Genomic DNA, 22,137 nt, shown 5'->3' on the forward strand with positions numbered 1-22,137 from the left:
AGTATTTGCCATGTTATCAAATCTCCTTTGTTTTTTTTTATTCATGAAGTTTGCTTTTTAAAGGTTGCATTTTTGAGTAGGAATCTTTCTCCATTTCAAATTAAGTAGATCCAGATCAGGAACAGCATGGAATAGATGCGTTTGTTTGCATGGAATAGCATCCAAGGTGGTCTCATCAGCCTTGCAGTTTCCACAGCTCAATTCGAAACTGACTCGTCACCCACACTGGCCAGTTCACAAATCATGTAGTTGCTGTTTAGACAGCACTGTTTGTGTTATTTCTTCACTGCGCCCCAATAACTTCAGGGTGAAAGTGAAGACCGCAGATGCTGGAGATCAGAGTCCAGATTGGAGGCTCCACCCCGGAGGCTCCCTGCCTCATTCCTGATGAAGGGTTTTTGCCCGAAACGTCGATTTTCCTGCTCCTTGGATGCTGCCTGACCTGCTGTGCTTTTCTGGCACCACTCTAATCTTGACCCCAATAACTTCAAATCTTAGCTAAGCCTTTTTCTAATGGTTTTCAAGGTTACATCAATTCCTTTTTGTTGCATTGCTCTGTTGTGGTCCTCAACATTAGAATTACCACTCCCATACTTGACTGATAGTAGTAAGTCAATAAGAATGCTCAATGTGGAGATTCAGAAATGCAGCTCCAGAGCTCGTTTTGCTTATTCCCTGTGGAGTTTTGCCTGCAGCTCAAGCAATGGTTTGTGACCTAGAAAAGTTCACACTCATTGCCATGGAGAGTCAGGTCCAACACACGCCAGCCTGCTGAATAATCACAAGTTTTCCTAGCTTTCACAGAGTCCTACAAGATGGAAACAGACCCTCTGGTTCAACCAATCCATGCCGACTATAATCCCAAACTAAACTAGTCCCACCTGCCTACACTTGACCCAAATACCCCCAAACATTTGTAATTATCCAAACATCTTTTAAACGTTGAAATTGTACCTGCATCCACCACTTCCTTTGGAAGTTTTTACCACATATGAGCCACACTGATTTTGTTTAAAAAAAAAAGCCCCTCATCTTTTTTTAAATCTTTGTCATCTCATGTTAAAAAATATGCACCTCAAATTGTAAGCCTTTTTGTACCACTAAGGATGGTTAGCCTCTGCACCTTCGATGTGGTAGTTAAAGATGGCTAGATATTCACTGATGATGAAAAGTGAGCATTTCTGGGTGGCTTGTATGTAATTATATCTGGGCAAGCCACTCTGTCTCCGTGTGAGGAAGAGGCACCTGGGTTGAGGCCAGGGTCCCTTGCCTCTCTGTCGCCGTACCGTTGTTGCTGTGTACCAATACTAGAATGTTGAAGTGTAGCTCTGAGTTCAGCAGACTGAGTGTGTTGGACCTGACTCTCCATGGCAGCCACCAATTTGCTCAATGAGGTAGGCAGATACTTGCATGCCAGTGAAAGCATAGTTTCAATGCGTTGATGCAGTCCCGCAACCTTTGTGGCAGTTTAGTGGAAGGCAAAGGCAAAGGGATAATATCTCTGGACAAGTAATCTAGAGTCATGCAGAAATGGGCTTAAATCCCACACAAGAGATAGTAGAAATTGAATTCAATACAAAACGTCTGGAATTAAGAGGGAATTAAAATTAATAATGGACATGAAACCACTTTCATTTGTCAAAAAATCCTTGTGGTTCACTAATGTCATCTAGGAATGAAAATCTGCCAATATTTGACTCCAGACCTGCAGAAATGTGGTTGACTCTTATGTGCCCTCTGGAATGGCCAAATAAGCTATTCAGTTGTATTAACCACTACAAAGCCTTAAAAAATGAATTAAACTTGACAGACCACCTGGCATCAACTAAAGGACTGGAAGCAACGCAGTCAAACACAGCCCTGTTGACCCTGAAAGTCCCTCCTCACTAACATAGAGTCATAGAGATGTACAGACCCTTCGGTCCAACCCATCCATGCCGACCAGATATCCCAATCTAGTCCAACCTGCCAGCACCCGGCCCATATCCCTCCAAACCCTTCCTATTCATATACCCATCCAAATGCCTCTTAAATGTTGAAATTGTACCAGCCTTCATCACATCCTCTGGCAGCTCATTCTGTACACGTACCACCCTCTGCATGAAAAAGTTGCCCCTTAGGTCTCTTTTATATCTTTCCTCTCTCACCCTAAACCTATGCCCTCTAGTTCTGGACTCCCCCACCCCAGGGAAAAGACTTTGCCTATTTATCCTATCCATGCTCCTCATAATTTTGTAAGCCTCTGTAAGGTCACCCCTCAGCCTCCGACGCTCCAGGGGAAACAGCCCCAGTCTGTTCAGCCTCTCCCTGTAGCTCAGATCCTCCAACCCTGGCAACATCTTTGTAAATCTTTTCTGAACCCCTTCAAGTTTCGCAACATCTTTCCGATAGGAAGGAGACCAGAATTGCACACAATATTCCAACAGTGGCCTAACCAATGTCGTGTACAGCCGCAACATGACCTCCCAACTCCTGTACTCAATACTCTGACCAATAAAGGAAAGCATACCAAGCGCCGCCTTCACTATCCTATCTACCTGTGACTCCACTTTCAAGGAGCTATGAACCTGCACTTCAAGGTCTCTTTGTTCAGCAACACTCCCTAGGACCTTACCAGTAAGTGTATAAGTCCTGCTAAGATTTGCTTTCCCAAAATGTAGCATCTCGCATTTATCCGATTTAAACTCAATCTGCCACCTCTCAGCCCATTGGCCCATCTGGTCCAGATCATGTTGTAATCTGAGGTAACCCTCTTCGCTTTCCACTATACCTCCAAATTTGGTGTGATCTGCAAACTTACTAACTGTACCTCTTATGCTTGCATCCAAATCATTTATGTAAATTACAAAAAGTAGAGGGCCCAGCACCGATCCTTGTGGCACTCCATTGGTCACAGGCCTCCAGTCTGAAAAACAACCCTCCACCACCACCCTCTGTCTTCTACCTTTGAGCCAGTTCTGTATCCAATGGCTAGTTCTCCCTGTATTCCATCTGGGAGAGGTCCCTCCTATTACCCCTTGGTCCACCAGGACCTCATGCTTCCATCTGCAAAGCAGGACATTAATTTCCCCTTAGTGCCATGTCCGTGGCAATTAAGTTGAACATGCAATGTAGCTCTGGACTGCCAATTCTTGACTCTTAGCTTGGTGCACAATGGCCTTTTAAATATGATGTGGAGGAGCTGGTGTTGGATTGGTGTGGACAAAGTTAAAAATCACACAACGCCAGTTTATAGTCCAACAGCTTTATTTGGAATCACTACTTTTCAGATCACTGCTCCTTCAACTACCCGATGAAGATGCAGCGCTCAAAAACCTAGTGCTTCCAAACAAAGCTGTTGGACTTTAACCTGGTGTTGTGTGATTTTTAACTTGGCACCAGGAGTACCTGGACTTGCTGGCAGTGTTGAATATTTGTGCCTATGACAAGTAGTAAAGCAGTACTTGGGGGCGTGATGTACTGGTAAGGCAGCATTGTTGGGATGCCAGAACCGAAAAGGAAAATTCTGAAGAAGGGTCACTTGACTTGATTTCCCTTCACAGATGTGCCAAAACTGCAGAGTTTTTCCAGCAAGTTTTGGTTTTGCTTCTGAGAACAGAAAATTTGCAAGGCTTTGTGAGAAACCCTCAATGAAACTCGTCAAAATGACACAACAGAAACTAGCTAAGATTCAGCCCTTGGACTCTTAAAGTTCAAATAGTTTTTGCAATTACTTAATATTCAGTTTTACTCTTTGTGCATATATTTTAACAAGAGAGTGAGGACAAAAATGGATGTGTTACTGCTTTGAGTGGAGTATGCTACGGAGCCAAGGACCAGATGGTACAAGAGCAGCAGAAATGAGGAGTCCTGTCAGCAGCATGTTAGACTAAAGATATGTGCATAACTAATTTATCAGTTTATTTGTTTAGTAAACTTGTTAGAAATTTAAGTGAACTGAAGCAATGATACTTACTAATTCAATATGAGTGTGGTAATTGTGCGTTAGGGAATGCAACACAAGAATGCAGCACCTTCCAAAGGTGTGTGCACATTCTGAGCAAAATCAGGATGAGACTTTCAGAATCTGCTAATTTGCACTTTGTGACCAATGAGACCAAGGAAAGGAAGACACTAAACTGTAAGTGTGACTCAGCCATATTTTGTTGGGTTGTGTTTGAAGGATACATAAACAGCATTGCACCTGGATTAGCCTACTGGTGATAGCTGTTTCGATACTAAAGCATAAATTGAAGAGAGCAGACTTTCCCTTCTTATAAAGTTCTCTCATAAAATGTTGGACAGTGTACATGTAAATTAAACTATTCATGATCTTTTTTAAAAAGATGGCATCTCAACAGGCTAAATGCGTGCCTTGAGATGGACTGAGTCAAACTGATAATAGGATCCTCAGCTTCAATTTCAGTCTTTGTTGGGTTATGTAAGAACATGAGAAATAGGAGCTGGAGTATGCCTGCCTCCCCAAGCCTCTCCTACCACTCTATAGGATTATAAATGATCTACACCAGTCTCAACTCTTCTTTCGTGTTCCTCATTATGCTCAAATCCCCAATATTTCAAAAATCTTTCTACCCCCTCTTTAAATACTTTCAGTTCTGTAATCTCCACAACTCTCTTGGATAGGGATTTCTAAATATACAGTACCTTCTTGGAGAAAAATCCTTTTCATCTCAATTTTATTCTATAAATTTATTTTATTCACTTGTGGGACATGGCCTTAAGAAGATGGTGGTGAGCTCCATTCTTGAACCACTGTAGTCCACATGCTGTAGGAGACTCTCAATGCCCTCACTGAGGGAATTCCAGGATTTTGACCCAGTGACAGTATAGGAATGGCAATATTTCCAAGTCAGGATGGTGAGTGGCTTGAAGGGGAGCTTGCAGGTGATGATGTTCCCATGTATCTGTGGCCCTTGTCCATCTGGATGGAAGTGGCTGTTGGTTAGGAAGGTGCTATCTCAGGATCTCTGGTAAATTTCTGCAGTGCATCTTGTAGATAGTACACACGACTGCTGCTGAGCTTCAGTGGTGGAAGGAGTGGATGCTTTTGAATGTGGTGCCAATCAAGCGGGCTCTGGAATCCAGAGAGTATTGGAGGATTTCAACTAATGCCTCCACTATCTTTGCAGCCGCTTCCTCTAAAACCCTTGAATGTAAACCATCAGCTCCTAGTGAGTTGTATGCCTTCCATATTATTAGTTTGTCAAATACTTTAACCCATATGATTGAAACTGTTACAAGATCATTCCTCTCATTAGCATCTTGCTTATCTGGTATCTTTGGGACATTTGCAAGATCTTCAACCATGAGCACTGATGCAAAATATTGGTTTAAATTATCTATCATTTTCCTGTTCACCCTTTATCAGTTTCCTCAGTCACATCCCTCAAGGATGTCACACTCATTTTAGTTGCTGTATTTTTATATACCCATTAAGGTCTTTTTTTTTCCTTTTATATTTCTTGCCAATATATTTTCATCATTAATTTCCTCTTCATTAACTTTATAGCCATCTGCTTGTGGTCCATAAAACGTTTTGACTCTTCTAGTTTACCACTAGTTTTCACTGTTTTGTATGTCTTTTGGTTTTGATTGGTTACTCTCCTTGACCATGTTTATTAACCATGGGTGGTTTATCCTTCTCACTGAGTCTTTCTTTTTAACTGGAATAATTTTTGAGTGTTATGAAATTACTGCTTTAATGTGCACCACCGCTCATCCACTGACCTTCCCCTTATTCTATTTTTCCAGCCTCCTTTAGGTAGTTTTTTTTTCTTCATATCTCCATAATTGCCCATACTTACGTTGTGCGCACTGGTGTGAGGTCCATGTTGCTCTTACTCAAACAGAGTTTGAAATTTTACCATGTTTTGATGGTAACTCCCTATAGGACCGTAAACTATAAAATCTCGTATTAAACTACCCTCATTATGCATTACTAGATTCACAGTTGCCTGTTCTCTGGATTCTGCAACACACTATTGTAAGAAGCAATCCTTAATGCACCGAACAAACTTGTCTTCCATGTTACCTTTTATTAATCTGATGTATCTAATCAAAATGCAGATTAAAACCACCCATGACAACTTAGTGCCCTTTTTACATGCCTCCATTATTTTCCAGTTTGTACTTTGCTGTGCATTGAAGCATCTCTTCAGGAGTCTATACCCCCCCTGACGTCTTTCCCTTGGTATTCCTTATTGTCATCCAATACGATTTCACATCAAAATCTATTGCACCTATATCACTAGTAACTAGGACTAGAGGGTTTTAGTTATAAGGATAGGGTGAGACATTTTTCACTGCAGTGTACGGGGTAGAGGGGTAATCTTAGAGGTTAATAAAATCACGAGGGACCTAGATGAGGTGAACAGCAAGGATCTTTTCCTTATGGTGGGGGAGTTAAAATCTAGGGGGCATATTTTTAAGGTCAGGAGAAAGATTTAAAAGGGATCGGAGTATAACTTCTTTATAGAGGGTGATTATTGTGTGGAGATTATTGCCAGAGAAAGTGGTAAATGCGGATACAATTGCAACATTTAAAAGACATTTGGACAGGTACATGAAGAGGAAAAGGTGAGAAGGAAATAGGCCAAATGCAGACAAATGGGACTAGTTCGGTTTAGAAAACTTAGTTGTCACAGATAAGTCGGACCGAAGGGTCTGTTTCCATGCTGTATGATTCTAAACACTTCTCCACCTCCTTTTCATTTTTGACCATTCTTCTGAAACATTGAATACCCTTGAATTTTGAATTCCCAATCTTGATCAGAAGTTAGTCACTTGTATAGAGTTGATAGAGGGCTTGGAATAGAGCCGTGGGTGTGAACTCATGTTCTCAAATGATACCAACTCCCTGTGGAGAATGTAGACAGATAACAAAGTCAAGAGTACTTAATTGGCACTTTGGATGTTCTGTTTTCATAAAATAACATAAATGTTATATATAGACGCAAGTTCTTTGTTCTTTGTAAAATAAATGAAGTAGCATTAAATGTATATATCTGCTTATATCTCTTTTTCTCAGATGATGTGTGAGTGAGAGACAATGTCAGCAGATTTATTACAATGGTTATCCGTGCTGGAGGGTTCTGAACATTCTTGGTAGCCAGGGTCATGAGAAGTGTGTCTTTGTCTGGAAATGGAAATCTATACATCTATCTCCTAAACAATGAATTTGCAGCACCAAGCAATTAAGTACAGCAATAATATTTAATGCTATAATGTTGATATGGGTATATTACCTGATTTCTGCTGGGGCTTGCTCAAATATATATTGTTTAATACATTAAAACACTGAGCAATGCAGATTTTGCACAAGTGGCTTTGTAGTAATTGATGAGACTCCTTTGGTCATGTTTAGGCCCTGCAAAGCTGATAAGGTTACCGCAATTTTCTTGTACAGAATCAAGTTATGAGTTTGCCAGATGGTTTGTTTAACCTCAAATGCTTACCAACAGACTAAGTAAAGCACTCACATCTGACCCATTAAAGTGCATAATTGTGAACTAAGGTGATAGTTAAAAACATACCCACCTATCCAGACACTTTTAAAAATCATTGGTAAAGCACTGTAAATAATAAAAATTAATGGGAGATTGGATGGGGAACTGGAGTGAAGTATTGGGTTTAAACTGTTTGCTTGTGATAACCATCTGTCTCTATAAAACCTTAATCCAAGAAGCATCAGAATATTAAACGTTGCACCCAGTCATGTAGAGCTGCAGGGATATCAGATATTTGGGATGTAATCCAGCCAGCTGCTGCTCCATTCCTTTGTGGTTGTAATGGAGTAAATATGATGATCAGAACCTCCGATGCATCCATTCTGGAAGAAAATTCAGCACAATGTGTTTTGTTCAATCTCTTTTATTTATTCCAATCTCCTTTCTCCCTTAAAGGCAACGAGCATCCTCTTGCTTCAGTGACCTTTCTTCATGCGTCAGCTTGCATGTTATCAACTGTTGGAGACCTCACCGCCAAACCCGACCTTGTTAATCACCTATTTATCATATATTAGTTCTTCACAGGCAGAGTTACCAAATCAACCTAGCCTAAGGCAACAGGATAAATTCAGTCCACCTTACACCCATGTGGCTGAGATTAGTTAATATATCAGGAAACTGGATTCTCCCCTTGAACCACTGAGAAAAGTACATTTATTGAAGAGTTTGCGTGTTAGCCAGAAGTTGAGTGCAGTTCCACCAAATTTGACTGAAAGTTCTGGTAGATACTGAATCTATCTTAATTTTATCTCTCCTCAACCCCCCCCCCCATCTTCAATTGTCTGATATATATTTCTTGTTAGATTCCACCACATTCCTACTTCTTGCTTATTGTGGAGTCATACTTATTAGAGCCTGTGTCTTTCTGTATCGCTCTGTCTGGCTGCTGGAATTTTGTCTGGGCTAAAAAGGAATTTATATAGCTCCATTCATAACCTCAGGATGCTGCAAAGCATTCAACTGTCAAAGAGAAGTGCTTTTGCACTATCAGCACAGTTGTAGGACAAATAGAGATACAATGCTATGGTTCTTGACTAGGTTTACACTACAGAAGCAACCTGCACTCCAGGTTCTGTTTATCTTTCCTGAAGTTATTAAATTTGCTGGAATACAGCACTGAGCAGTATGTCTGCCATACTGTTTCTATTTGTGTACTGGTCCCATTACATAGGCTTAGACAGTAATAGTCCATGGGCTGTTCTGTCATGTGAATAATGTCTAATACCTGATGAAGGAGTAGTGCTTCTCGTGTTTTCAAAGAAACCATTGGACTATAACCTGGTGTCATGTGATTTTTGACCATGTCATGTGAATAGTATTTAATGGAGGCAACGAGGGTTTCGCCTGCTGGCTGGAGAGCTGACAAGCCATGTTAGTTGTTTTGGCATTTCATTTTGTAGATCTTCCCAATCAGACAGTCAATTAGGAATAGCAGATTTTAGCTGAGATTGAGTGCCTTACTGTGGAAACCACCCACCTTGAATTAGAAGGCTGGCAGCTGTACATTGCTGAGCAGTACCACTGGGGGGATGAGACTCGGGGCTACTGAAGGACATAAGACACTGGTGTCAGGGGAGAGTCTACAGGGAAAAGGACAGGAATAACAAAGACAGGAGGTTTTCTCCCAGTGTCTTACACTCTTATAATTGGTCCTTCCATCAGGCTGAAGAACCTTGACACCCCTCACCCTACCCCACCTTCTCACACCCAGAAGACTAGAAATCCTCCAGCAAGGGACCAACAGGAGCATTCAATCAAGCAGGCAGGTGGCAGGCTCCCCAGCTACCAACCTCCTGCTTGATGAAATACTCTGTCACCAAGCTTGCCTTGAGGGAGGGTATTACATTCTCTCTGCTGCATTCTTTCTAAGCCAGCTCCTTGCGGCAAAGTTTACTAGAGTGTGGTTAGGAGCAGAATTCCTGACTTTTTCTTTCTTTAACCATGGGGGACTGACTAATTGTAACAGCACAGCAGTTGTTGCAGCTGACATTAATTTTCTCAATGCTGTTCATGAATCAAACCATGGATTTCCTTGGCTGTTAGTTCACTCTGGAAACATCAGAGAAACCAGGTAGCTATTTGTTTTAAAAAAAAACCTTTCACTGTTTGCAATGTAGTTGGTGTTGTATTTGATGCTACGTGATTTTTCCCTAAGGGTCACAGTCTGTGCTTTACTACTGAGTTCACTTCAGGTGATTTTGATACGCAATGCTATATTGGCTTCAACTAACTGGTCAGAGAAATGTTGCTTTTTTGTGTGTAGCAGTGGATGAGGTGTCACTGAAATCTTGTATCTTAAGTGCCCCCAATGGTTCAATACCCTAATTAGTGGTAATGAGCTCCACAGACCAAGAATACCATACTTTGATCCTGGTCTCTGTTGAATTAATTGATCTCAGCTAGGGCTGTATGACAGTTGGTCTCAGTTATCCTGGACTAAGGAAAGGAAAATTTGACAAGTTTCATGTTAATAGTCTCTCTTTTTATCAAGTGTTCATGTGTGGGAATTGTATAATAATAGGATCAGGTTTTGATATACCCTGTGTCAGAAAAATAATGGGAGAGAATCTTGAGGGGAGAAAATACTTGCTTCTCTTCCACATATATTTAAGTTTATCATGTTTTTAAAAGTTAACTGCAGGCAGTTATTATAATGCTGCAGTATACACTTCAGTTGTTGGCTTTCAAAGGTTGCCATTGTGCTGGATGGGTAATAGAAACTTGGTTGTGTTAAAATAACAGCCTAATAACTCCTCTTCGTCCTCTTTTTAGATTCCAAGCTGGGAAAGGCCTGGTATTGTACCCAGAGATCGGCGACAAGCTGGATATAATCTGTCCGAAAATGAACAATCAAGACCAGTACGAATATTACAAGCTGTACCTGGTGACTGAGGCCCAAGCAGAAGCGTGCAGCACTGTCATCAACCCCCACTTGCTTGTTGCATGTAACAAACCTGATAAGGAAATAAAATTCACAATCAAATTCCAGGAGTTTAGCCCCAACTACATGGGGCTAGAGTTCGCTAGAAACAGAGATTACTTCATTATCTGTGAGTACCCATTAGACAGGGACGTTATGATTAAGTTGTAATAATGCAGGATTCCTAGTAATTAAATCTAGGTCAAACTAAGTGATTATTTGTTTAACTGAGTAGTATATACATTCTACATGAAATAAAAACTCAGCTGACTGAATAGTTGTGATTAATCGATGGTTTTTCTGTCTGGAGGGAGGTTTATAGTGAGATTCCCCAGGTATTTGTGATGAGACCTTTGCTGTTTCTGGTTTGTATTAAGGACCCAGTTTACCGGACACAATTTCAAAATTTCCATGTAATTTAAACTTGTGAACTGTAAGGAGGATAATGTAGAACTTCAAAAGGAAATAGACATGCTGGTGGAAAAGGCAGACCAGATAAAAACCATTACAGTGAAGTAATTCATTTTGGTACGGAGAATGTGAGGAAACAAAACAAAGGAGGAATACAGTTCCAGAGGGGGAGCAGGATTTTAATGTGTATAAGTCATTGAAGGTGGCAGGTTGGTTTGAGAGAGCAATTCATAAAGCATGCAGTATCCTAGATTTTCTTATTAGAGCACTGAGGAGAAAAACAAAAGTGTTTTACACAAGTTTCACATAAATGTCTTGGTTTCAGTTGGAGTATTGCATCTAGCTCTTGGTGCCACACTTTAGGAACAATGCGAAGACATTAAAGAGAGTACAGAAAGGATTTGTGAATAAATTTCCAGAGTTGAGGAACTTAAGTTACAATAAGAGATATTTTCCTTAGAGAAAAGATTTGGAGAGATTTGATAGAGTTCGAAGTTCCAAGTCATGAGGGATCGAGACGGAGACAATAAAAGGAAATTGTTCCCACTGGCATCATGGTTGAGGACTAATTTAATATAACTAGCAAAGGAACAATAAGTGGCATTGGAGTATTTTTACACACTGAGTATGAATTGCCTGGAAGTGTGTGGAGGAAGGTTCAGTTGTAGCTTTCAGATGGGAATTTGATAAGCGCTCGTAGGAAAAGCAATTGCAGGGCTATTGGAAAATCTGGAGTAGTGAGGACAGCTGCACTGCACTTGCCTAGTGCCAGCACAGACTTAATGGGCTCAATGATATCCTGCTGTGCTTGTGACCATCCTATGGTACTGTGGTTCATTTAGATTTATTTTTAAATAGTAATGATCACGTTGAAAATTTACAAGTAGCATTTTCAGCTTTTGATTTTCCAACTTGAAACATGTACTAAAATATATCCAGAACTGAAGTAAATCATGTTCTGACAACACTGAAAACCCAAATGGGACTTTTGCTCATTTTGCGGTTGGTGGGGAAATTGGGTAAACATCAAAACTGATGGGCTATTTGATGTAAATTATGACTAATGACAGTTAACTTCCTCTATTGCTCTTTTTATTTAACAAAAAAGTTAGTTAATGACTGTTCACAGTAGCAGAAAGAGGAATGTATTAAATTATGCATTGAAATGATGAAATAAGGAATTAAAATGTGAGAGATTATTTTTTTAATGCTTTTCAATAGGAATGTTGCCTCACTAACTTGACGCTGCAATATCAACCAATTTGATTTTAAGTTTCCAATTAGGCAACAAGATTTAGTGGTTACAAATATTTGATTCAATAATTTATTGGAACAAATAACTGGATTCTTACTTTGTAAGATTATAAGATAATTATAGATGAGGAAGCCATTCAGCTCATCCATCTAGAATGTCTATACGGATTCCTAATTGCAGCATCTAGTTGGTTCTTAAATGATTCTGTGTTTAATCTTTGATATTATATTTGGTGTTCCATTCCTTTTCGGGCGGTCTTGATTGTAAATTCAATCTTTGCAATTTATACCTGTTTAGTTTGAAATAACTGGTTTGGATCGACCAATTTTAAAATTGCTTCCCACTTGCTTTTACACCAGTACCTATTATTCTATAAGACAGAAAAGTCCAACAGCTGAATAGTATAAGCTATCATTTTCTCCCCCATCTAAAGAATTGGGGCAGTCTGCTGCACTGAGTACAGGATGTCTGCAGCCATGAAGCAGTTAATTGGCTGCTAAGAGGCTGAAGGCTGGATTCCCACCACTTGGGAACAGCAAGTGCCAGCTATGAGAGCTGCCAACTAACAAGAGGCTGGCATTTCTCCAATAATGTGGGACAGAGCTGTGACGAGTTGGATCAGGATTTGAGAAGGTGTTTGGGGATATCTGCAGGTAGAAAGCTGGCAGGTTCAAAGAGCTGGTGGCTGGAGATTTGAGAGGCTCATATGGAGAGAGCAACCTGGTGGAAAAGGGGTAAAAGCTGAAGCAAGGGCCCTCCAAACCTGTCAGTCTGGACACTTGCCTTGGACCACTCTTGCTGCTGCTTAAAACCCAATGACAGTGTCATTAATTTCCCACGCAAGGGCTTCGATTGACTCACCTGATGCCACCCACCTGCTATCCTTATTGTAGGGGTGTGCAATGGACATGTGGGTCATAGGACGGTCACTGGGTAGCTTGAACAATACCTTGAGTTCAAACATACTGACACGTAATGTAAAACGCAGCCTCAAGTTCCTCCAGTCACTGCTCATCATTCCAATCTCTAGCATGAGGGATCAATCTTGTGGCTGTTCTTGCATGGTTTCCAATGCTTGGATGTCTTCTTTTGTGGCTCAATAACCCAAAAGTATCATTACACTCTAGCTGTGGTCTGACCAGAGCATTCTATAGTTTTGTGATGACATGCTCTGAAGTAGTTTTCATCCTATAATCTGCCATTGCTGAGTAATTGGGACAGAGGTGGAGGGAATGGGTTTGTATTATGAACTAATTTTCTCTTACAGCAATAAATTCTTGTTTTCATTCTCCCTCCAACTGAATTCCTTCTGAACCACGGGGCATTGCTTTACAGATTCAAGTAGGGATCACCATGAACACTCAAGACTGAAATCAAGTAAAGCCTGTTGAGTGCTGACAATTAAGATGTGTTTTCTTCTGAGAATCAATGAAGAGAAGGAAGTATTTTAGTAACTAAAACAAATAGGTACAGATTGATGAAATGACTCCTGGTATTATGCTCAAAACATGTACCTCCTGCTGGATTATGCCCAATGTAGAATCATATTCTGGTTAAAAAACAGATGGAGATCATTTAACTCATCTTTACTGTGCTGCTGTCTGGGAAAAACAATTCAGCTATTGTTTTTCTCATTGCACTGTAAATTCTTTTCTCTCTTCTTGACTATAAAACCATAAAAGAAGTGGAAAATCTAGCCCCTGCTATAATAGCTCCTGTATCTGCTCTGCCGTTCAATGAGATCATGGCTGATCTGGTAATCCTCGGTTCCACTTTCCTGACATTTCCCCATAAACCTTTTTTTTTAAAAAACTGATTATCAATCTATCTTAGCCTTGACGATTCTTAATGATTCAGCCTTGACAGCACTCAATGGTAAAGAATTCCACAGATTCATCACTCCATGAAAGAAGAAATTCCTCCTCATGTGTGTCTTGCTTGGTGACCGCTTATTCTGAAATTATGTCTTCTAATCTAGATTGTCCACAAGAAGAAATTTTTTTCCACATCTACACTCTTAAGTCCTCTAAGAATTTTGCATGTTTTAATTAGATTGCCTCTCATTCTTCTAAATTTCAATGAGTACATAAGTCCTTATCCAGTTCCCTTTTGGAGCTAGTAATCTGTAATTGGACAATGAATTGACTGTGGAAGAATTTGTTCTAGTTAGTTTAGTATACTTGTCTCACTATGCAGCCAAATGATTATTTACTGAGATTTTTTTGGGTAAGCAGCACATTAACTGTATTAAGAAGTAGCTGGATTTACCTTGCTATGAGACTGTCAGAGAGAGCAGGATCATGTGGCATTGCATCTCTCTCTGTGATGATGTATACTGTGTTTCTTTAGCGATGACGCAATTAGACTTAGTTTCTTACACTTTCGTTAGCTTGGAACCTGCTTTGCTGGAGGCAGTGACCTGTTAGGAATATTGGTAATTATATTGATGGTGCTGCTCACCTGAATATTCATTCAGTTGTTACTCTCTTCCCTTGTTACCCATTTTCTATTTAAATATATATATTAGTGACTTTACAGAGCATTTGATATATTTACAGCTCAAAACTCTCCCAGGACCTCAAACTATGAAACCCCTTACTGAGCTTTTCCTCTTGCAATCTACAACCCTTTAAAATCCACAATTTCACGTTTAATTAGGTGTACTCTTTCTTTCTTAGTCTGGATTAGTCATAATTTAATAACTGATAGTGGACTCAAGCTCTGTGGCATGGTGGCTCAGTGGTTAGCACTGCTGCCTCACAGCATCAGGGACCCAGGTTCGATTCCTACCTCGGGTGACTGTGTGGAGTTTGCACATTCTCCCAGTTTCCTTTGGGTGCTCCGGTTTCCTCCCACAATCCAAAGATGTGCAGGCCAGGTGAATTGTCCATGCTGAGTTGTCCCATAGTGTTCAGTAATGTATATGTTAGATGCATGAGTCGGGGTAAATGTAGGGGAACGGTTCTGGGTGGGATAAGCTTCGGAGGGTCGGTGTGGACTTGTTGGGCCGAAGGGCATGTTTCCACACAGTAGGGATTTTAATTCTTAATTTTGAAAGTGCCACATGTTTTCCAGTGAGAATGCTTTTGATGTTCATAAGAGACATTAAATCAGATCTTCAATAATTTTTTAAGTCATATGGGACAATGTATTGACCTACTTTGTGTTTGGATCACTGCCATTCTCCTCTGTTTCTTCCACCTTGCTACTTCTCCTCTTCCTCCCACCTTTTTCCCATTCCTTCTTGCTCCCTTCATTTACCTTGCTGCCCATTCTCTTTCTGTCTCTTTTGCATCCCAGTACCCCTCTCCTTTCTCGTCAGCTTTTAAATTGATTGATTTTCTGCTGTTAGATTGTCTTGGCTACAGAGCGTCAAGGCGATTAACATTGACAGCTGCCCATCGTGGTTAACAGGGTCAAGCTGTCTTCAATCACTCCGTGTGCTTCAGTGCTGGTAGTGTATCTAACAAACTCAACTGCCCAGCATGTGTTTTTATTTAATTGTCTTCGAGTGACAAGCAGAAAAAAATGTAATCAACAGTGAATTCCCAGAACTTCTAATAAGGGTAAGAAAGTTTCTTTACAAACAGGAGAGATGGGAGGGCCAGGATTGTTGGATGTACAAAAATATGTGAACCATTGAGTTCCACAAAATAGCTCTTGGTTTGAGTGTCTCATAAGATTGCTTCACCTGTTGCAGATAAGAGCTGTCAGTCCTCTCTCTCCAGGATACGTTAAAGGGAGTGTAGAGAAATAAAAAGTTATATTTATATAGTACCTTATCACATCAACTACAAAGCTCTTGTTATGCCCATAAACTGAATCTGGAACACAGTGGCAATTGTGTAAGTAAATGGCACGCCACACTATATCCTAAATATGTATGACCAGTAAACTTGTCCTTTTTGAAGTTTGCCAATGGCCATTTTACAAATTAGCTTTTTCTCGTCACCTTTATTGTATAGAGTTTTCCAAGACCAATGTAATCTCTTTTGAGGATAAAAATCACACAACACCAGGTTATAGTCCAACAGGTTTAATTGGAAGCACACTAGCTTTCGGAGCAACGCTCCTTCATCAGGTGATTGTGGAGGGCTCGATCATAATTCTGTGTTACGATCGAGCTCTCCACAATCACTTGATGAAGGAGCATCGCTCCGAAAACTAGTGTGCTTCCAATTAAACCTGTTGGACTATATCCTGGTGTTGTGATTTTTAATTTTGTACACCCCTGTCCAACACCGGCATCTCCAAATCTTTTGAGGATAACGGTGTGCCTTTGTACTATGTATGGTAAGCATAATCTATGTGTGACAATTAATCCTGAATCACAGTCACTGGAGAAAGCAGAGCATTTTCTACATTCTCCTATTAAATTCAAGAATAGAAAATACCCTATTCCTGGAGTAATGTGTGGAGACCAAACTACACATCTGAAAGATATACAGGGAGTTGATATTAGGATGGAAAATGAGACTGGATAAGATAAACTTATGCTGTTTTTAGGATGCAAAAGAAATTAATGTGGATACTGATGAACAATTTCACTTGGTCCAGAGCAGGATATCACCTGGCTCAATGGGAAATCAAATTTAAAATCAATCCAGAGAAATAATATGTCGGTGAGCAAGTTATTGCTCTGTTTGAAACTATTAACAAGTCGAATTCGCAAAAGTAGCAGTACAGAGGACTATATGGAAGCTGACAGCTTCACACACCTTTCAGGAATAGCAGATGCCATTTTTATTTGGAAATTTTTTATTTAGTAATGTAAGATCACCTAAGTATTGAGGGAATTTTTTATTTTCATGACAAGAGGTGGTCCAGACACATGGAGAAATTTGCTGCTCTTTGACAATACAATTACGATGTTGATTTCTCTGGATCATCTTCATTGGCTTTGTACTAAATATGCTTTTTCTGAAGATGTTACTTTATCTCACAGAAAGTATTAGGAATTGGTTACACAAAGAAAGTTGAATATAACAAGGAGAAACAATTCCTAGTGGCTAGTGTGGTAGAGAGCTCATCTTAGACAACCAATGTGTGTGGCTATATGTTCAATAAATTTGTAAATGCACAAAGAAAAACACAAATCATCACAAATCATAATGTCCCGTGTCCCCACTTCCCACTAGCCAGGTGACTGTTGTGGCCCACTGACCTATGGAAACCGCCTGGGCTGTTTTAATTCCATTCCAGAGATCCTTCTATATGACAAAACTCATTTAGAATATCTTTTATCTGAGGGTAGGCTTTAGTTACAGGACAAGAGAATGTAGGTCAGGGTTTAATCCTGAGGGAAAAGCTGTCTATTTTAAACTCCTGTTCTATTCTCTTTTCATTTAGTGTTTGCTGACCTCTCACTAGATGATCTTTTCATGCTCCTGGGTGCACAACATTGGGCTGAGGTACAACAGAAACATCTGATATTAATCTTCCAAGATGTCGGACTTTTTTTTTAAAGCAGTTCAGCATGAGCTACAACAGTTTGGCCTTGTCCAGAACGATTTTATGTCTCTCGAAAAGTACCGAGATCGCTATACTATTGCTGGAAAGAAAGAGATGGGAGGAGAATGGGGAGATGTTTTTGGTTCCTCGAATTTGAGCCGTATTTGTACTGAGTGGACAATGTTGTCATTCTGTTCATTTAATTAAAATCTGTAGCACTGTGGCCAACAGAGGATAATGTCTATAAATGGATTAATTATTTTGCAATGTCGAATTAGACATGCACAGGATTCTGAAAATAGGTTTACTTTTAAATTTGAGAGTCTAGTTAATTCCCAGAATAATACTTTCAGTGCTCAAATAATCCACCGCCAGTCTTGGCTTATATGTGAAAGGAAAGCAACTTAAACAAACTACGAGAGGGTTGCTTTAACCAATGTGTTTTGAGGTATACTTAATTTCCAACAAGATGCTTTAGATGGTTAAACAAGAGCAGGAAATCTGGTTGTTGGGGGGTTTGGGGAACTATGAAGAGTTTTGGAGCCAATTTAGGTGGGATCTGGGATCTATACTATTCAGAATGTGGAATCTTGCTGGTCTCTATGATTATTGCACTTGGGATTGAAGTTAGCTTCCAAACTTGGTCATGCAGATCTGTCTGTATGTTGCAGCTGGAATATTATGGTTAACATATCAGGCAGTCCACCAGTCAATGCACTATATAGACAATTGCCTTACTGCCCAAATTAAAGAAAGACTCTCTGTTAATATCCGATAAGAAACTTGTAATGATGTTGTGATTTGGAGATGCCGGTATTGGACTGTTGTGTACAAAGTTAAAAATCTCACAACACCAGGTTATGGTCCAACAGGTTTAATTGGAAGCACTAGCTTTTGGAGCACTGCTCCTTCATCAGGTGGTTGCGGAGTACACAATTGTAAGACAGAGTTTATAGCAAAAGTTTACAGTGTGATGTAACTGAAATTACACATTGAAAAATACCTTGATTGTTTGTTAAGTCTCTCATCTGTTAGAATTACCATGTTAGTTTCACTTCTTTCATATGGAAATCACACCTTCAACACATTACCTAGGCTGACACCAATTGTTACAGGTAAAAATTGTTACAGTTAACCTGAGAAGGTAACTTTTAAAAAAAGTTTTGCCATTTACATATGAAAGAAGTGAAACTAACATGGTCATTCTAACAGATGAGAGACTTAACAATCAAGGTATTTTTCAATGTATAATTTCAGTTACATCACACTGTAAACTTTTGCTATAAACCGTGTCTTACAGTTGTGTACTCCGCAACCACCTGATGAAGGAGCGGTGCTCCGAAAGCTAGTGCTTCCAGTTAAACCTGTTGGATTATAACCTGGTGTTGAGATTTTTAATGTTTGTAAAAATGTTGGGTTGTCTGGTTAGTTTCAAACTATGACGAGGAATACAAGACTTGAGTTTCTATACCTTTCGTTGCTTCTAATTAGACTTGGGCTTTAGAGTGCGATTTTCTCAGTGACTTAAATTATATCAAATTAGTTCAAGAATTCAGAAATACTTCCATCCTGACCATCATCAATATGCTGTAACGTTTCCCCAGTGTTACCACCTGTTGATCTAATTGAGGATTCCTTTGGAGTTTGATAAAGGTGGATAATGCCTTTTTTTAAAAAAAGGTCTGCATTTTGGAACTAATTCTTCTAATATGATCCACACTTTTGAAACCTTTCAAGTTTAAATGGACTGTGTATATAATTTGCAGGATGAAGAGTAAGTGGAAATGGAAATACATTGAGACAATTGTTGAGGACCGAAGTGTCATACCTAGAATATTTCTTCAACATAGCAACACTTTGATATATGTAAAGCTATAATGAAAATATGCAGTTGTGGTTACATTCATAATGAAGCACGGCAGTCTAAATTGATAGCATTGAAGTACTGCATCTGGTGCTATGCGTTTAATTGTTTCAAAGCATATCTACTAACTCCTGTAAAGATTGGGGGCCAGTGAAATACAACAGACACTTCTGCTGAGAGGAAAGACCTCCAGAGTGAGGAGCATGTCGGAGTTGTATAGAGAAAGTGCACAAATGGGAAACGCATAACGGCACTAATAAGCACAACTGTGAAGGGTGAGGAGCATGTAGAAGTTTGAAGAATTGAGCAGAAGACAAATAAGAAAGTAAGTATGTTTGGAGATGAAAGATATCAGGATTTAGCAGGTGGCTGTATTTTGGAATTTCTGTGTTTGTTTCTCATTATGATAGTGCTACATCTCCCACATTACACCCAGTCCATGTAAACTTCCTGTCTCCATGACGGGATACCCCTCAACCCAGCTGCTCTTTACATGCCAGCACCACTCAGGCTCATTGTGGCACCACAAACCTGCATCTTTCAAAGATAACTAATGCAGCACAAAAACCAGCACTGAAGCTGGAACCATCCTGACTTCAATCACTTTATATTACATCACGCTGACCTTCTTTCAACATTGCTGGCTGTTCCTCCACCCTGGAGGTGACCTCAGACCAGCCTGGCTGGGTCTGGTAACATGGTCTGTATGCCAGTCCTCCAGGAAAGGGATCTCTTCTCCTTTGCACCACGCTGTCCACCAAAACCTCCAGGTGTCTGTTGGAGAATCACTCTATCATCTTCCATTTTTCCGATACATTCAGATTCTGTCAGTCATGGGGCAGTGCAGCTTCAGATTGTTAATGTTCATCTAGGTGTTTTGCCATCTATTAAAACATTGCATGGATGTAAGGGATGTCAGTGTTGCAACAAATATGCTTTAAGTGGTAAGTTGTTTCAGGAATGGCGAGTGGTAAAGTAAGGCTGAAATCAGACCTGCCAGGCACCATAGGTGCAACAAGGTTAAGTTTGGTAAGATGCATCAAGCAAACACCCTTTGCCTTACAGCAAAAACCCTCCAAAAGCCTTGATGTAACTCCGACCTAGCCAAAAAAAAGTATGATGCGACCTAGAGTTTAGATTAGATTCCCCACACTATGGAAACAGGCCCTTCGGCCCAACAAGTCCACACTGACCCTGCGAAGTGTAACACACCCAGACCCATTCCTCTACCCTATATTACCCCTGACTAATGCACCTAATATTATGGGCAATTTAGCATGGCTAATTCACCTGACCTGCACATCTTTGGTCTGTGGGAGGAAACCAGGGCACCTGGAGTGAACCCAGTGTAGACACAGGGAGAACATGCAAACTCCACACAGACAGTCACCCGAGGCTGGAATCGAACCCAGGTCCCTGGCGCTGTGAGGCAGCAGTGTTAACCACCGTGTCACCCAGTTTACAGTTCTAATCACTGAGAAAAATAAATCAGACTTTGAGTTCCAATTGATTGCAAGGTGCTTATTTGGACCAAGGTTAAATTAGACTGAGTGGATTGCAGAGTACACGGTCTTAGAGCTTCCAAGATCATTAGATTAAAGAAGTGATCTTGTCTGAAATTTTTGACTCACCATGAAACAGGCGGGGATCAAATAAACTAGTTGATGGAGTAAAAGTAGAGCTGAAGTGACTATTGCAGAACATTGTGGGCTTTGGAGGAATGCTAGTGAGTGCTTCATTGAAGTCTGAGTCGTGCTTCATCTGCTTGGATCCTAAGCTAGACACAAATAGCTTGTAAGGTATTAGAGGAGATGATATCAGGAATACAATGTTTGAAGCTGCAGCTTGTAGTATGTCCTTAAGTAGGGAGGAAAGTTTATAAGAATTAAACCAAAACCAGGTGGCAAATGTAGCGTCTACTCTGGTACTGTGCCACACTTGCCAGGTCAATCTCCTGTTCTGCACTGAGCTAGTTCAGTTTAACCAGGGCAACACTTTGTGTACAAATCACATCATTGTTCTTGTACTGGAGAGTGGAAAACACCAACGAGGATTTCCACTCTTGAATATTATCTTATGTCCGCACATCAGAGAAATAAATTATTTCTGAATTTGTTAATGGTAGAGGAGTTCTATCTTTAATTACTCCACTGGCAGCTGCCTAGATTCAGTTCAGGAAGTCCCTTCCAAAACATCACCACCTTTTCTCTCCTCTTTGAATCATCCTTAAAACCCATCTCTTAAGCAATTGGTTGCTGAACATCTAAAGTGCCATAATATCTCCTTATGCGCTTGGTGTCAAATTTGGTTTAAATGTAACTTTTGTGAGGCACTTTGGGACTTTGTTAAAGTGCTACATAAATGTGCGGGGGGTTAAGCATGGCTTCTGTGCTCTCCCCTATTAAATAGTCTACCTGAATTTAAAACCTAAGTTAAACATTGAAAATGACTGCTTGGCCAAGGCAAGTCATTTTTGTTCGAATCTGGTCAGTAAGTGCCAACTATTTAACTACTTAGGGATATTGCAACAGAACTTCATTTATCCTCCCCTGTTATCCAGAGGAAAGTTCTCACAGCAGAGGTCACTGGGCAGCTGGAACCTGTAGCACTTCAGCTGCTGCTAAGATCCAGAGCGGGAGTAAAATCCTAAAGTTCTAGCATTTAGTATGTTTACCTTTATTGGTCACTGCATTGAGTATAGGAGTTGGGGAGGTCATGTTGTGGTTGCACA

At 40.2% G+C, this 22,137-nt stretch overlaps 1 protein-coding gene across 3 annotated transcripts in view; it reads left to right on the forward strand.

Annotated features, from left to right (window-relative positions):
- The window catches only part of efnb1 (ephrin-B1), a 225,827-nt gene that overhangs the window by 126,758 nt on the left and 76,932 nt on the right, over window positions 1-22,137 (forward strand). For all 3 annotated transcript variants that reach the window (XM_043704782.2, XM_043704780.2, XM_087992008.1), the window contains exon 2: window positions 10,278-10,555. In XM_043704782.2, coding sequence (XP_043560717.1) covers window positions 10,278-10,555 — 278 coding nt within the window. The remainder of the gene's footprint in view (window positions 1-10,277; window positions 10,556-22,137) is intronic.

The sequence above is a fragment of the Chiloscyllium plagiosum genome, unplaced genomic scaffold (assembly GCF_037043375.1).
Source record: "Chiloscyllium plagiosum isolate Xiang-an unplaced genomic scaffold, Cpla_swu_hap1 HiC_scaffold_11, whole genome shotgun sequence".
In the NCBI taxonomy this organism is placed as follows: Eukaryota; Metazoa; Chordata; class Chondrichthyes; order Orectolobiformes; family Hemiscylliidae; genus Chiloscyllium; species Chiloscyllium plagiosum.